Source organism: Polyodon spathula, chromosome 17, assembly GCF_017654505.1.
Source record: "Polyodon spathula isolate WHYD16114869_AA chromosome 17, ASM1765450v1, whole genome shotgun sequence".
Taxonomy (NCBI): Eukaryota; Metazoa; Chordata; class Actinopteri; order Acipenseriformes; family Polyodontidae; genus Polyodon; species Polyodon spathula.
The window spans coordinates 28459271-28472744 of NC_054550.1; the positions used below are offsets into that span (position 1 = coordinate 28459271).

The 13474-nt window shown below is 35.5% G+C and overlaps 3 protein-coding genes across 4 annotated transcripts in view; all 3 read right to left on the reverse strand.

The window, feature by feature from the left end:
• Positions 1-157: 157 nt before the first annotated feature.
• On the reverse strand, positions 158-3293 carry sptssa (serine palmitoyltransferase, small subunit A). Its single transcript, XM_041275106.1, has 2 exons — positions 3123-3293; positions 158-1332 (listed from the first exon to the last, which is right to left on the reverse strand). Exons 1-2 carry the CDS (start codon positions 3229-3231, stop codon positions 1229-1231), a joined length of 213 nt encoding a protein of 70 aa, XP_041131040.1. The 5' UTR covers positions 3232-3293; the 3' UTR covers positions 158-1228.
• A 1073-nt stretch (positions 3294-4366) lies between these two features.
• Positions 4367-7768, reverse strand: LOC121329995 (E2F-associated phosphoprotein-like). Of its 2 annotated transcripts, none has more exons than XM_041276178.1 (6): positions 7497-7585; positions 6710-6891; positions 5754-5873; positions 5468-5585; positions 5112-5237; positions 4367-5018 (listed from the first exon to the last, which is right to left on the reverse strand). In XM_041276178.1, the coding sequence occupies exons 1-6, from the start codon at positions 7517-7519 to the stop codon at positions 4742-4744; spliced, it is 846 nt and encodes a 281-aa protein (XP_041132112.1). In that variant the 5' UTR covers positions 7520-7585; the 3' UTR covers positions 4367-4741. The 2 variants fall into 2 exon arrangements, with proteins under 2 accessions (XP_041132112.1, XP_041132111.1); XM_041276177.1 differs by having other exon boundaries at positions 4369-5018; positions 7575-7768.
• Positions 7769-11086: 3318 nt separating this feature from the next.
• Positions 11087-13474, reverse strand: part of LOC121329994 (sorting nexin-6-like) — an 11503-nt gene continuing 9115 nt past the window's right edge. Inside the window, exons 10-14 of the mRNA XM_041276176.1 lie at positions 13158-13197; positions 12692-12778; positions 12414-12573; positions 12074-12159; positions 11087-11730 (exon numbers count right to left, since the gene is read on the reverse strand). Coding sequence (XP_041132110.1) covers positions 11677-11730; positions 12074-12159; positions 12414-12573; positions 12692-12778; positions 13158-13197 — 427 coding nt within the window. The 3' untranslated portion in view covers positions 11087-11676. The remainder of the gene's footprint in view (positions 11731-12073; positions 12160-12413; positions 12574-12691; positions 12779-13157; positions 13198-13474) is intronic.

The following is a 13474-nucleotide window of genomic DNA, read 5'->3' on the forward strand; positions in this document are numbered from 1 at the left end:
AAAGTCTTATTTTTAATACTGTACTGAGTGAGTAGACTCTTGATTAAGCCAGTTGTATTGGATGTTGCCACCTGGTGGCTATATGATCATATTATTTCCAATATCAATGTATGTATCAGCTCTGTTTTGATAACTTCTGAGGATGTTCCAAAATCACTTCATTATCCACTCTGGGGGGGGGGGGGGGGGGGATTTTTTGCTATCAGAATTCTACTTTTCAGCAATAAAGGCTAGACCCAGTTAGAAGGAATCATTTGTATGTCTGATCGCCTTCAACCACAGTGACTAAGTCTAAATGTATAGGATGTGGATGTATTTTTTAAGACTATTAAGGGACATCAATTGAAATGTTGCTATAGTACTATTGTATACCATTTCCAAGAAAACATTACACACACTGCTCTACTTTGCTTTCTGCCCCTTATGCAGTGTGGTTCTACATTGGCATATTTTGTTTTATAACAGAAACAGCTGTTGGAGATCACTTAGTGTTCTCTAGTACAGATTATCTCAGTTAACTTGTGGGTAAGGGTAACACAGGTAAAGTTCTGTCAAGGGTAATAGGTGCCAGTCTCTTTGGCATTATATTATGGTACACTGAATAAAAGATCCTCGCAAATCTTAAGTGCTGGAATTCTTAAAAAACACAAATAAAAGCCAGACAAATTTTATAAACACCTTTACAATATTTATTTTTCATTGGTGTACTAAGCAAACAAGTTTACTACTGTCCCAGATTTATCATACTTAAAAAAAAAAAAAAAAAAAAAAAACAGTTTACTAAGCACACTGACTAAGTGTCAACACGAAACTTCACTTCAGTTCTGATCAAAAAGGACCACAGAGTGAAAAATAAAGAAATCTAAAAACCAAAACTTAGGTCTGTTAGTTTCTCGTTCTCAATAGTATAGACAAGGTGAATACAGGAATCTGTTATGAAAAGAAAAATGCACAACACAACGCAATGCTGCCACTACATCAGAGTTTTAAAAAATAAATACTGGTATTCAGCAGCTACCAGTGAAAAGGATTCCATATACATTTACTATACAATTACAACTTGTATGAATTAAATGGGATACGTTTTCAATAAATATAGTTTCTTCTTATTGGTCAACAGTTGTCAGCACAAAGTGGGATGTCACAGAAAGTCCGAAAAAAAATAAGCGCTTTCTCCACAGGACATCCATCCATCTCTGCTTCATGTTCCCCGCTGAAGTCATCTTTATCACTGCACAACTTCAAAGTAGTGCAGGATTGCCATGATGTGTTGAGGCATGAACACATACCCTGTATACACAGCCATTCCAGCAACTGAAATAAGAAGTGAATCTAAGCAACTCTATTAAGAAAATCCAACTGTTTTGTTTTTCATGTTTGATATATTGCAAGCTTGAAGCTACCGAGGCAAAACGCTATACTGTAACAGCAGCACTTGTTTTTCAAAACAGGTCTCAAATCTGAATGACCAGATTGTCCTTGAACTGTTGTCCCACCCTTCAATAAAGACATTCGTTTATTTTTAATAAGCCTATAGAAATATGACAGTGGATTATATTGACCTTAATAAAATTACAAAGTCAGGTCCACACATTTCTCGAAACAAAATGCACATAATTATTCAAAAGGAAATCTGATTAGAATTCCACATTCACAACACGCCTCAAAAGAAAACGCACTAACATGAAAGAAAGTTAATATACCCAAGCCTACATGTACAAACAAGCAACAGTATAGCTGAATCAACATTTAAGGTTCCACAAACCAGTATTAGTAAATTCTTCATTAAATCATTACTGGATGCATGATCTCCTACCTTAACAATATTTTCACAGCTTGGGAAATACAGCATTACTGAACCAGTCACAACTAAACAGAGCCTAACCTACATTTGAGACTCATGCACACACACAATGGACTCCAATATAAACAAATAACCACTAACCACTACACTGTTAAGGAAAGTTTAAACAAGCAAATTTACTTCTGTGGCACTTATGATTTAGCTATGCAATTTTACTTATCTAAATAAATTTACTTCATTCATAATGAAACTTCTGACCACTATCTTACCAGTAATGTACGTATTTACCCAGAAAACTTAATGCACACTAGTATGTTTGTAGAGTACTTGCTTAAAAACACCAGTACTAGGAGAGCTGCTTGGGGAGGAATTAATGATGCGTGCAATTATAGTAACACGTTTATGAAAATATCAGAATCATGCATTTGCTGCAAGAATAGCATTATCTGTCGAAGGTTCTACTGACATGTTGAAGCGAAACTCAGTTAACGCAAGCAGGCGCATCACACAGGGCGAGGCAATTCACACACAGGTAGAGGGCGGGCGCCGATACCACTGTACAAAAGAGCCGGCTTCTTTGCAAGGAGCGTATATAGGGCTTACGTCTTTGTATGTAATTACGTCACCTACCAGTCCTGCTGCTGCCTTCCCCTTGCACGCTACATGAACGTCCATAAACTTACAGACGTTGCCTAAAGTACGTATATTTCACGGGCCTTTCATGTCTAAATTATCGGTAAATAGTGTGTCAATGACTGATCAACCTGTACACAAATGCACTGGAGTCATTCAAGAATTAACATTACAAAACAAACTGCAAGGCTCAGGTGTCATCTGACTGAATTATGTCAACTGAGGATTGGTTAGGAAAATAAAAAAAAAACGAGTATTTTGGTAAAACGCGTCACCTCATCAGTACGACAGTATTAGTGAACCATTAACCACAGCACTTAACTAAACTGCTTCACACCCCAGCGTCCACTTGACAAGACTGCGGGTGATACCATGCCAAAACACTGTTTCTACCTTACAGTCTACTTAATATCAGACTACAAAGAACTCTTATCCCACAGGCAGCAATCTTCGGAGCATAGTTCAAGTTTAAAGACAAGTAAGTTCATGGTTCTTTTCATTGAAAAGTTAAGGTATACAACCATTTAAAATAGCAGGTACAATATTCAACACCCATTATAATTCATCGCCACTTTTACTATAACTGGGTTTAATGCTACACAACTACTTCACAACATTTCTGCCTGACTACTAGCATTGCAGGTAGTAACTCCCATCACCAAAACCCCACTCTGTGTTAGGATACTGAAGACTGTCCTCTCCCAGGGTTCCAACATGTACAGAGCTGTGATTAACAGATACTGGTAATAAAGCCACGACATGTGTTTCCAAGCCGATCCCAGCGCCATGATCATTCGACCTGTGCTACCAGTCCAGAATAAATGATTCTATTTCCTGAAACGTCGGATTCTCCCCCTCCGATTTATAAATGACGTCTTCCCTTTCGCACACACCCCACCTCTTCCTGTTTGGACAGGGGTATCGCTGCATAAGACTCGGAGCCTATCCAGAGCTCTGCCCCCAGTCTGCACTGCGTGTGCAGCATCCAATCACGTCACCATTAGGGAAGAACACCCTGATCACATGACAAGTGTCTAAACGTTTGTATTCAGAAAATATAGATTGATTTGTTTAAACATGTTTAAATATAGATAAAATATTTACACCACCTTTCAATATATATATATATATATATATATATATATATATATATATATATTTTTATTTTTTTTTAAACTATCATGATAGTACACGTGTTAACGCAGGGTTGTTCTTTATTCCACAATTAAACTGTTGCTAAGATTCATGGGTATACACTTTTTAAATTATCAGTAAATCCAATTAAAACATGTATCTTAAATATTAACATTCCTGTATAAATTGCCATTTTCGAACACAGAATAATTATTGTAACAAGGAATTTCAATAATAGTATTCCATTAACACAGTAGGATAAATAACAGGTTAGAAAATGCATTTATTATTTGTATTAGATGCAAAGAACACGTATTATTTCAGTCAATATGATTTATTTATTTATTTTTTAAAAAAAAAAGTGAGCGGAGGTGCGGACTTCCTCAGCTGTCCTGACAGGGCTGCTTCTCTAAGGAAGTCCACCACACAAACAGTTGTCAAGAACTGCCTTTGTCGCCGACCTACGCAGGTCTACGTGGATAGGACGCACCGATTTTGCTTCATTTACAAAGGGATTTGTTTAATATGGGCACCAATATTCTTTTTGACATCTACGTTTTCATTAAATAGTATTGTAATAGGTAACTGGCGGTTTATGAACTGAATATATAGTTTTAATCAAGCACTGCTGTGTTCAGTAATTACAGAGTTCTTGTGATTTTAAATTACATGTAGAATCTTTGTTTTAAAAAAAGAGAGTATGTTGGACATATACTTTAAAGAATACCATAATGAAATACAAACTGACTTTTTTTTATAATTAAGCATCATTAAGAGAGAGAGAGAGAGAGAGAGAGAGAGAGAGAGAGAGAGAGAGAGAGAGAGATTCAGATAAAAAAAAAAAATGCTGATTTATTTTGCAATTCAGTCAGATTGCCCTCATTTGCTTATATTACAATTCTCCTTTCATAGAAAACCCAGCACATAATGTAATTTACAAGGGAGCATTTGAAGTTATGGACACAACATTTTAAGAATCAGACCAATGTAAAAAGGTGTGGCTTATCCAATTTCTTGAAAGTGAACAATAGCCGATTACAATTTCCAAATTAAAATACACACAACACATGTCCCTCAATCATCTTAAAAGTTAATAAAGCAAGGTTTTTTTTTGTGTGAAGATCACTAAAACATTAATAAAAGAAACGTCTTTTTTTTTTTTTTTTTTTTTTAACAGTGGCTTGCAAGGATGTTAAAGAAATGATAAACCTCTTCTTTATCAAATACTGCCACTTCTGTTGAGCACTCCAAGCATTTCACTGGATGATACTTCTCCTCTTGGTCTGTCTGGGTCTCTTCTGCAGCCTCTTCATTATTTGGCTTCATCTTTTTGCTGCGATTCTTACTCCTTTTATCCAGCGGTCCTTTATATCTTAAAACTTCTTCTCTATTTACTGTGCAGTTCATCACAAACATCGCTCTGTACTGCGTTCTGTACTTCTCATGTCTGGGGAAAAAAAAGTTACATTTTTGGAAAACCCCATAATTAAGGAGAACAGTATATTATACAGATTTAGGGCATTTCTGATGTTTTACTAACCTTTGACAGTCAAGGCACAATGTTGTCATACAAGCCGGGCAATTTAGAACGGCATCACTGTGCGGTAGTGGCTTGGACTTCTCTCTCTGACCAGGCAGTTCTCTCTCCTTTCTTTGTCCCCTAAACCTGTTTGAAGATTGGGGAGAAAGAAAAAAAAAACACAAATCAGTTAAATTGTAAATCTCTTCTTTTCAGCAAGTTCAACTGGTGTTCACAATATAGAATTGTACTAAAAAAGGCTTCTGCATACATCCCCCCCCCCCCCCCAAAAAAAAAAGTATATTAATTTATCTATAGCGCTGATGTTTTTTGGAAGATTAATTTTGATAATTGGCAACACATTGTAACTCATGTACCCCCTCCTTTGGGAATCCACCCAGGCTTGGTCTCGGTCATCCTCCTCAGGATCATAAAGCAATTCATCATTTGTCAGTATTTTGCGCTGCTTCTTTTTCTTCCTGGTTTCTGGGTTTTCTGAAATATTAAAACACAGTAAAAACTAGAAGGCAGTCTTATTCTCATGGAGTGGGTATGCTGGTAATGCGAAAAAAAAAAAAAAAAACAATCTCTGTGGTATACAGCAATACCAGAAGTGGAAGAGTTCATTACGTTAAAAAACAGTCAAGTTACATCCATACGTACTGAGTGTTCCCTCGTCTTCAGAATCAGTGTCAAAGTACACATCATCATAGTAGTCCGTTTGGGATCCTCCTTGAATATGACTGGTTCCACCATGGATCTGGCCACTACTGGAGGGTGCCCCTGGTTTATAAAAAGTCAATAAATGCTGGTCAATATTACTATCGAGTTTAACAAACAATGTATATGTGTATACAACAGAATCTGGAGTTATATTGCATAAAACATCATACAAATCTAGGCTACAAGCATAAAATAAAATGGAATGGAAATAGAGAATGGAGACTTGGATCTCACGGTTACAATGTACCCATCATTAAAAATCTCGCCACTGCCTTGAGACGATTAAAAAAAACAAATAGAATGTTAGGCTGTACTGCAAAATGTGTGGAACAGAGGTCTAGGTTATATTAAGATTACACAATACCCTAGTTAGACCCCACCTAGAAAATACTGTGTCCAGTTTTGGTCACCTCACTACAAAAAAATAAATAAATACATTACTGCACTCAAAGGTACAGAAAATGGCAACTACGATGATCACTGGACTTAGACAGGTTAAAACAATTACATCTCTTCAGCCTGGAAAAAAAGAAAAGGAAAGAAGACTTGATTGAAGTCTATAAAATCCTAGATGATAAAGTTAACAAAATACATTACTTAAAATTTAGCACAGTGGGGCATAAAGGGAAGCTGAGCAAAATTAAGTTTAGAACAGTAGGTAGAAAGCATTTTTTTGTTCCTTTAACAGTTATAAATGCATGTAATAGCTTAACAAGAGGCCTAGGATCTTAAACAATTGGAACAATTAGAAAAATACCTATTAAAGTAGATCCCCCTAGCAGGGGCGAATGGTGTGCTGACAGAACACTCTTGTTCCCAAACATTTCCTATGTTGTATCTGAGAGGATGTAGGTGTGAAAAAAAAAAAAAAAAGGTATATGGGAAGGGCTGATTACCTGTTACGGGGGCTGTCCAATTGCCCTCAATGGATTTCATGGTGGTATTTAGTTCTGTTTCCATCTCCTTTTCAAACTCATCTTCACTGGATGATTCACTTTCCCCTGTCAAATACTCCCGCAGTAACTTGCGTTTCTGGTCCGACGTGCCATGAAGAAGCACGTCCAGCTCATCTTCTGAGCTACAGAATGAGAAATGAGGCCATTATGAGTAAAACCAACAATTCTAGAATACATACCGGATATTATTTTTTGATTGTTTGTTTTTTGTTTTTTACGTTGACTCATTTTGTAAAATCTTAAACACAAGAGATTTTGTACGTTATAAAAAGTCTAGAAAGCTTTGCCTTTGGTGAAACTAAAATGTTTACAGTATGTAGTAAATATTATTTTCCCCCTGAATTAACATACTGACCCTGCCCTGCTTCTTTTTCATTCTACCAATACCATCAAGTCTGGATTCTCCAAGGCATTTTACTATACAGCAACCAGATGAACCATCTAAGCAACTTGCATTACACACTAATGAAATTTTAGTTACTTTTATTCATGCTACGAGGGATGGTACACAAATCAAGGATTTAAATTATATAAACAGATATTATGTTTGTTTGTGTATTCTGCTAAATAAAATAACCGACCCTTAAAAACATGGCTGTTCCTGTAGCTTATTGTGGCACTTTTAATATCATACAGCAGATTCAAGCGTTGTCAGAATATACACCCAACGTCTGTTAAATTACTAAACATCGGTTCCAGTAAAGAGTAATCTTTTAAAAGTATTAACCCATAAAAGCAGAGGTGCAACATCGTGGCTTTTCTTTACTCCAGTCAGTTGAAGAACGTCACATTGCGTTCTCCGTACCTGCTTGCTGCTCTCTCTTCATCACTTGGCTCCTCAATGGGATATGAGTCGTATTCTTCTACTCGGTTCATTTCTAGTCACGGACAATAAGCGCGACGTAGAGCTATAATAATTACACGAATATTATACTGACTCGATAAAAACAAACACTGTGAAGAACGACAACATACACAGTCCAATAAATATTGTGTTCCTACCAACGTCAAGCAACTCTGAAACAATCGTTCCGCCTATTCGGTTTCAACAGCACCGTTTGGTTTACCTAAAGTAAAAACATGAGTATGTTTGCTAATTTCTTAAATTATCGAAAGTTTCGTTGATTTTAACAAGTGTAATTTTGTTTTGTGCTTTTGTAAAACTTAAGTACAGCAGTCGACAAGAAACAGTGGTTTGTTGTAGCTGATCTGTTTTAAATTCCTGACATTTCTTCTTGTCTAAGAGTTCAGGTGATCATTGGCATGACTACACTTCCCGCTGCTACTTCTTTTTGTATCCCTGACTTTAAAATAGTTTGTCATTTTTAAATTTACAAAAGCTTCAGTACTGTTTAAAATGTGTGTGTGTGTATATATATATATATATATATATATATATATATATATATATATATATATATATATATATATATATATATATATATCAGTACTATAGCAGTACTTCCCACCAACCCATTAAGCAGAACTGCTACATTCTACTGCAATACATTAACATGTTCTGAATATATAGCATCCTACAGTATTGCTTGTTTTATTTTAGCTGCAATTTTTAATTTGTGTAATATATACATATGGTAGGAATAATGTATATGATTAAGCCAACACTACTATATTGCCAATACAATGCACAGATGCAGTCCATGGTCACATCACAGGCCCCATCACAATGGCTGTTGATTCAACCACCTATTTGGATATGACCTGTAAAACTAATTTGGCAGGCTTTTTGACAAATGATCATTTAGACCTGGGTACAGAAACCCATGATACACAACCCAGCATGAAATAGTACCATCCAATCCATATTAAAAACATCTTTAAGGACATCTAGTGTGACTGTTTTTAAAGACACACAAGGTCATCATCTTGTTCATTGACTTAGACATCTTCACAGATTCTAAACAACATCTGGTTAGTTGAAGATGCAATGCAAATCAGAGGTTGAGAGTACTATAGGTGCTGCTCCCATAACTACAATGGGACACATATTTTACGAGATACCTTTGTGGCTGTACTTTGCTTTATCCTTATTCCTAATTTCTAGATTGGGGCATGTGGCAGTTTGGACACCCTGCACATATAAATAGTGTGATGTGTTTGTTGTGTAAATGTGCGTTTGGCAGGGAGGGGGTTAAATCTGTCCCTGCCACCAATCACATATGGCCATTTCCTAATGGCATTTGAGTGCTAATTGGGGAATGGCCACATGTATGTAAAGGAATGAAAGAATGCTTTGTTGGGAGAGTTAGTTTAGGGTAGACTGAGAGCAGCAGGTTTTGCTCTCTGTTTAGGCACCGTGATAGCAGTTTTGTATTTGTTTAAACATTTTATTTCTAAAAGTGCCCATACGCACTTAAACTTTCAGATAAGACCTGAAGATAAGACCCTTTCACAGAGCAATTGCTGGCTTTTGTACTACATACACTTTCTAGATTATAACCATACTAATGAAGAAAAAATACTCCTTACACACACACATATATATATATATATATATATATATATATATATTATATATATATATATATAATATATATATGATACACCACCTGCTTCTACATTTCAATCTACATCATAAATTGGGCAATGAAAGTAAAGAATTCTCTCAATACATACACATTCATTTTTTCTTCCTCTGTGTGCACAAACTTCTACTTGCTAAACATACTATTTTGGTTGAAAAGCAGTTCTCCAGCTGTAATCCTCCACAGTCCCTGGGCTTCCAGCCTTTGATTTACACCCTGAAAGAATTGTTTTTGTATAAAAGCCTCCCCCAGCAGTTCCAACACATATGGTCATTTACAGCTAACTAGAAGTAGCATACAAACTGTAAACGATCCTCGAAATAGTACGGGAAGCAGTACTAATGAAATTTGAGTAATAGAATGAAACATGTACAATAAGTATGACCTTAATAATAGTGTTGCTAGAGTAGTTGAAATATGCAGCATAACAATTCAGTACTGTTAATCTACTGTCCCCTAACCCCACTCACTGACATCTTCCAAACAGCAATAAATTACTGGTTTAACTCTTGGTCTGTCCTAAATTTTGTTCAGTGTAAATGATAACACAGAACAAAGGACTAGATTTGCAATTTTATTGCAATTGATTTAATGTATTTCAAATGTGAATTAACAGTATAAAAGAAATTGAGTTGGTCAATAATGGTTTTGGTCTGAAACATTGTCCATTGATTTCTAGAACGGTATCAGATTTGAAGATTGGAATTATTGCTGTATTATGTAATTTACTTATGCTCTATTGAAGCATTGCAATATTGTACAAGATGGTATTTCATGTAGTTTCTGGATACGAGTTCAAACGCAGGATACTGAGGACTATGGATGGATCCTTTTAAAACTAAATATGAAAAAGTACCCCCCCCCCCCCAATGTCTAAGTAATTTTAGACAAACATAGCTACTCCATTGTTGCCACTATTTAACAGTCTTATACTTCAACTGCATCTGAAAAAGTGAACATTGAGTAGGAAATTAGAGTGTATAGCTTTATAGAAACGCAAACGTTTCTTTGTGGGGGAAGCAGATAAGCCTTAACTTTTTGTTTACCGTATGACTTGCACCAAGGTTAACCTTTCTGATATGGTTTGACAGTACTGACAGGAAAAAAAAGTTAAAGGTTTCCTAAAATTGACAAATTGAGTGGGTACAAGGTTTCAGGGAGCAGAGAAACTGTGTGCCTGCAGCTGATTCCACCTTTAGAGAAGATGGCAAAGAAACAGAGCCTGTTCTTAGATGAAGTGCACAGGCACCATAATTAGATTTCTGTGTACAATGGAACATGACTATGGGACACTGTGGTTTTAAAAGAGGACTCTCTTTACACTAAATAAATCAATATAAAATATTTAACACATTTTATAAAGTACATTCAAAGTAATCTCAGTCTTCGCAGTCTCCATTTCATTTAAATAACATACAATGTTTGAATACAGTCAAAACATTAATGGGTGGTAAAGCCTTACAAGTTTTGACCTGACTAGTAGTTTTCAACTACTTTGGAATCTGGCGATATTTCACAGTGAAATATATAGTTAAACACATTAAATACATATTTATCCATTTGTTGAAAGTCTACAGTTCTTTATATGAATATGTATATTAGCAGTATATAAATCAAATTATTTAATCTGTGAAGCAAACTAAAAGCATTCCTCCACAAATGTCTGAGAAAGAATCAGTTGCTGTTAATTGTTTGACAAAAAAAAAAAAGAGAGGCAACAGTTTGAAAAATCACTAATTCAACTTTATTTTTACAATTAAGATTAGTCTACAAATTAAGGCAGACATATCAAACCATCCGCTTGTTTTGAAATTATAGTTAAGATATTACATAATTCAATACCAAATAAAGATGCATTTTCTTTTTTATTAATACAAAAAGAAAAAATAAGACCAAGACTAAACACTCAGATTAAGATAATCATAGCAGTATAGTAAAAACTAATACAACAGATACAAGGCTTTTAGTGACCACACAATGGATATATCATTTTATAATTCATTTAATCTTTAACAAATGTAACAAAGTAGCATTGTAAAGGTTACTGAAATGTGAACCATGGCCTCTGTACATAACATGATGTAAAATTTGGTCTAAATGAAGTGCAACATTGATAGCGTGATGTCCAGAAAACATATTTGATTGTTAACCATTAAAAGCCTAGAAGTGATTAAAGATATACCGTATTTGTGCTGTGTCATAATCTCTTCCTTTTTTTATTCAGATAAAAAGGGATCTTTGTTTCTGATGTACGTATATTCTGTACCTTTAACAAATCCATGAAACAAGTTATATTTTATTGGTAACAAAGATAAGCCTATACAGATGCAGCCCTTTTCAACTGACAACCAAGTCGCAAGCTTATGCGTCACCTTTCAAGACCCCAAGAGAGCTCTGCAACAGCTGTAAATTAGCCTAAAAATGAGAAAATAGAAGTAAATTCAAAGCACATTTATTTTGAGTAACCCCAAAATCTCACTTACTAAAAACAGTATAGTCTTTGAAGTAAGCACATTGCTCCTTTTCATCATTTCAGCTTTGAGACCTGGTTCTATCTATCTATCTATCTATATATATGAGAGAGCGACAGAGGAAGATAGAGGGAGAAACTACTCTGCAGTGACATGAAAAAGATTTGTGTGATTTTCACTATCCAAAAACCATTGCATGCTGGACTGAGACAAAACCTTACCATTGTATTTTCACACAAAAAGGTATTAAAATGCTAAAGTGTTTGCCTGGACAGTAAGAGATTTACCTTGGCATGCTTGAGTTCCAATTCTGCCAGTTCTACAAGGTTTTTCCTGAAAGCAGCAACTCGTCTGGTCTTAAAGTCTATAAGCTCTGGGGGACAGGATGGGACCGTTATTCACTCATTCATTCAGGGACCATTATTCATTCATTCATTCATTAACAAATACTACCATCAGCTTCACATCGAAAAATGTATGAATAGTTTGTTCTACTGCTGCATACATGTGACACACAAGAAACATGATTAGTAAAATCAACTCTACCTTATCGTGAAGCAGAATTAATATCTTGGTTTTAGAAAAATCTGTTGTGTTTTATTTTATGGACGAGAGCGAGCCACCTACCTTGTTTTGCATATTCAGATATTTTTTCAAATTTTTGACAGCAAATTTGCTGGCTAGTTTCTGCTTGAAGAACATCTTTGTTTTTGGCTCTTGCTTTATCCAAAGCTTTGTTTGCATTCTCATAATCGACCAATGACCTCCCTCGTCGGTAGAGGAGATCCTGCAAAAAAAAACCCAAAAAAACAAACAAAAAACAGAGTAAGATTAAGAGCCGAGGTGCAGGCATGGTCAACACGGGTGAATAAAAAACACTGTAGCCAACTACACAAAATCTTTACCTTTGCAGCCTGCGACTCCCTCAGGTAATATTTTAGCAAATCAGCCAGTTTTAGATCCTTGTCTGCAGCCACCCTTGCTTCTATTTTCTACATACAAATAGAAAAAGGAATTATTTTTCAAGAAGCACATAAAAATACATTTTACCTCAGCATTTAGCTTGGGAATGGTACAATCTTCATGCAGATTAATATAAAACACTGAAAAGATTTAATTTTCCTTTAGAAACTAGCATTATCAACCATACATCGGCAAAGTCTACGCAGCTGTTTACAGACAGTTGTGTAATAACAGTATACCAATGGAAAGACACCCTGAAGGAATCTAGACCCAGCGTTTTAGCAGAAATGACAATACTGTATGTATACTTTACATAGCCGATCATTTTTAAAGTTTTAAATAAGTAATAACCCAAAGCGTGTAATTGTTTTAGTACAAAAAATGTGAATTAATTAAGCGAATACATACCCGGGTTTTTTCAAATAACTCTGATATTTTCAAGAAAAATCTGAGGAGAGAGAAATCTGATTAGATACCATTTCCAAACCACTTTCATGGGGTGGGGGGGGAATGTAGTTGTTCAATAACCGAACACTAAAAAAAGCACTACACATGAACACCATAAATGCAGGTTTAATAACATACAACAGATTATATGTTTAAACTGTTTGTGGGTCCCACCCAGGGCTGTGACAAATATAAAGCAATTGCATTTTTTTGTTGTGGAGCTTCAAATGGGGATTAGCCTACAAGCACACCTTGTACTGTATTGGAGAGATTACCAC

What these genes read in the sequence shown, in the direction of transcription:
- sptssa (XM_041275106.1), bottom strand. Translation starts at nt 3,231, where the DNA reads ATGATCATGGCGCTGGGATCGGCTTGGAAACACATGTCGTGGCTTTAT. An exon ending in CTGGGAGAGGACAGTCTTCA is followed by an intron (nt 1,333 to 3,122) that starts GTATCCTAACAC and finishes AGAGTTGCTTAG; the next exon opens with ATTCACTTCTTATTTCAGTT.
- LOC121329995 (XM_041276177.1), bottom strand. Translation starts at nt 7,645, where the DNA reads ATGAACCGAGTAGAAGAATACGACTCATATCCCATTGAGGAGCCAAGT. An exon ending in TTGGACAGCCCCCGTAACAG is followed by an intron (nt 5,874 to 6,709) that starts GTAATCAGCCCT and finishes TTTATAAACCAG; the next exon opens with GGGCACCCTCCAGTAGTGGC. An exon ending in TGAAGACGAGGGAACACTCA is followed by an intron (nt 5,586 to 5,753) that starts GTACGTATGGAT and finishes TTAATATTTCAG; the next exon opens with AAAACCCAGAAACCAGGAAG.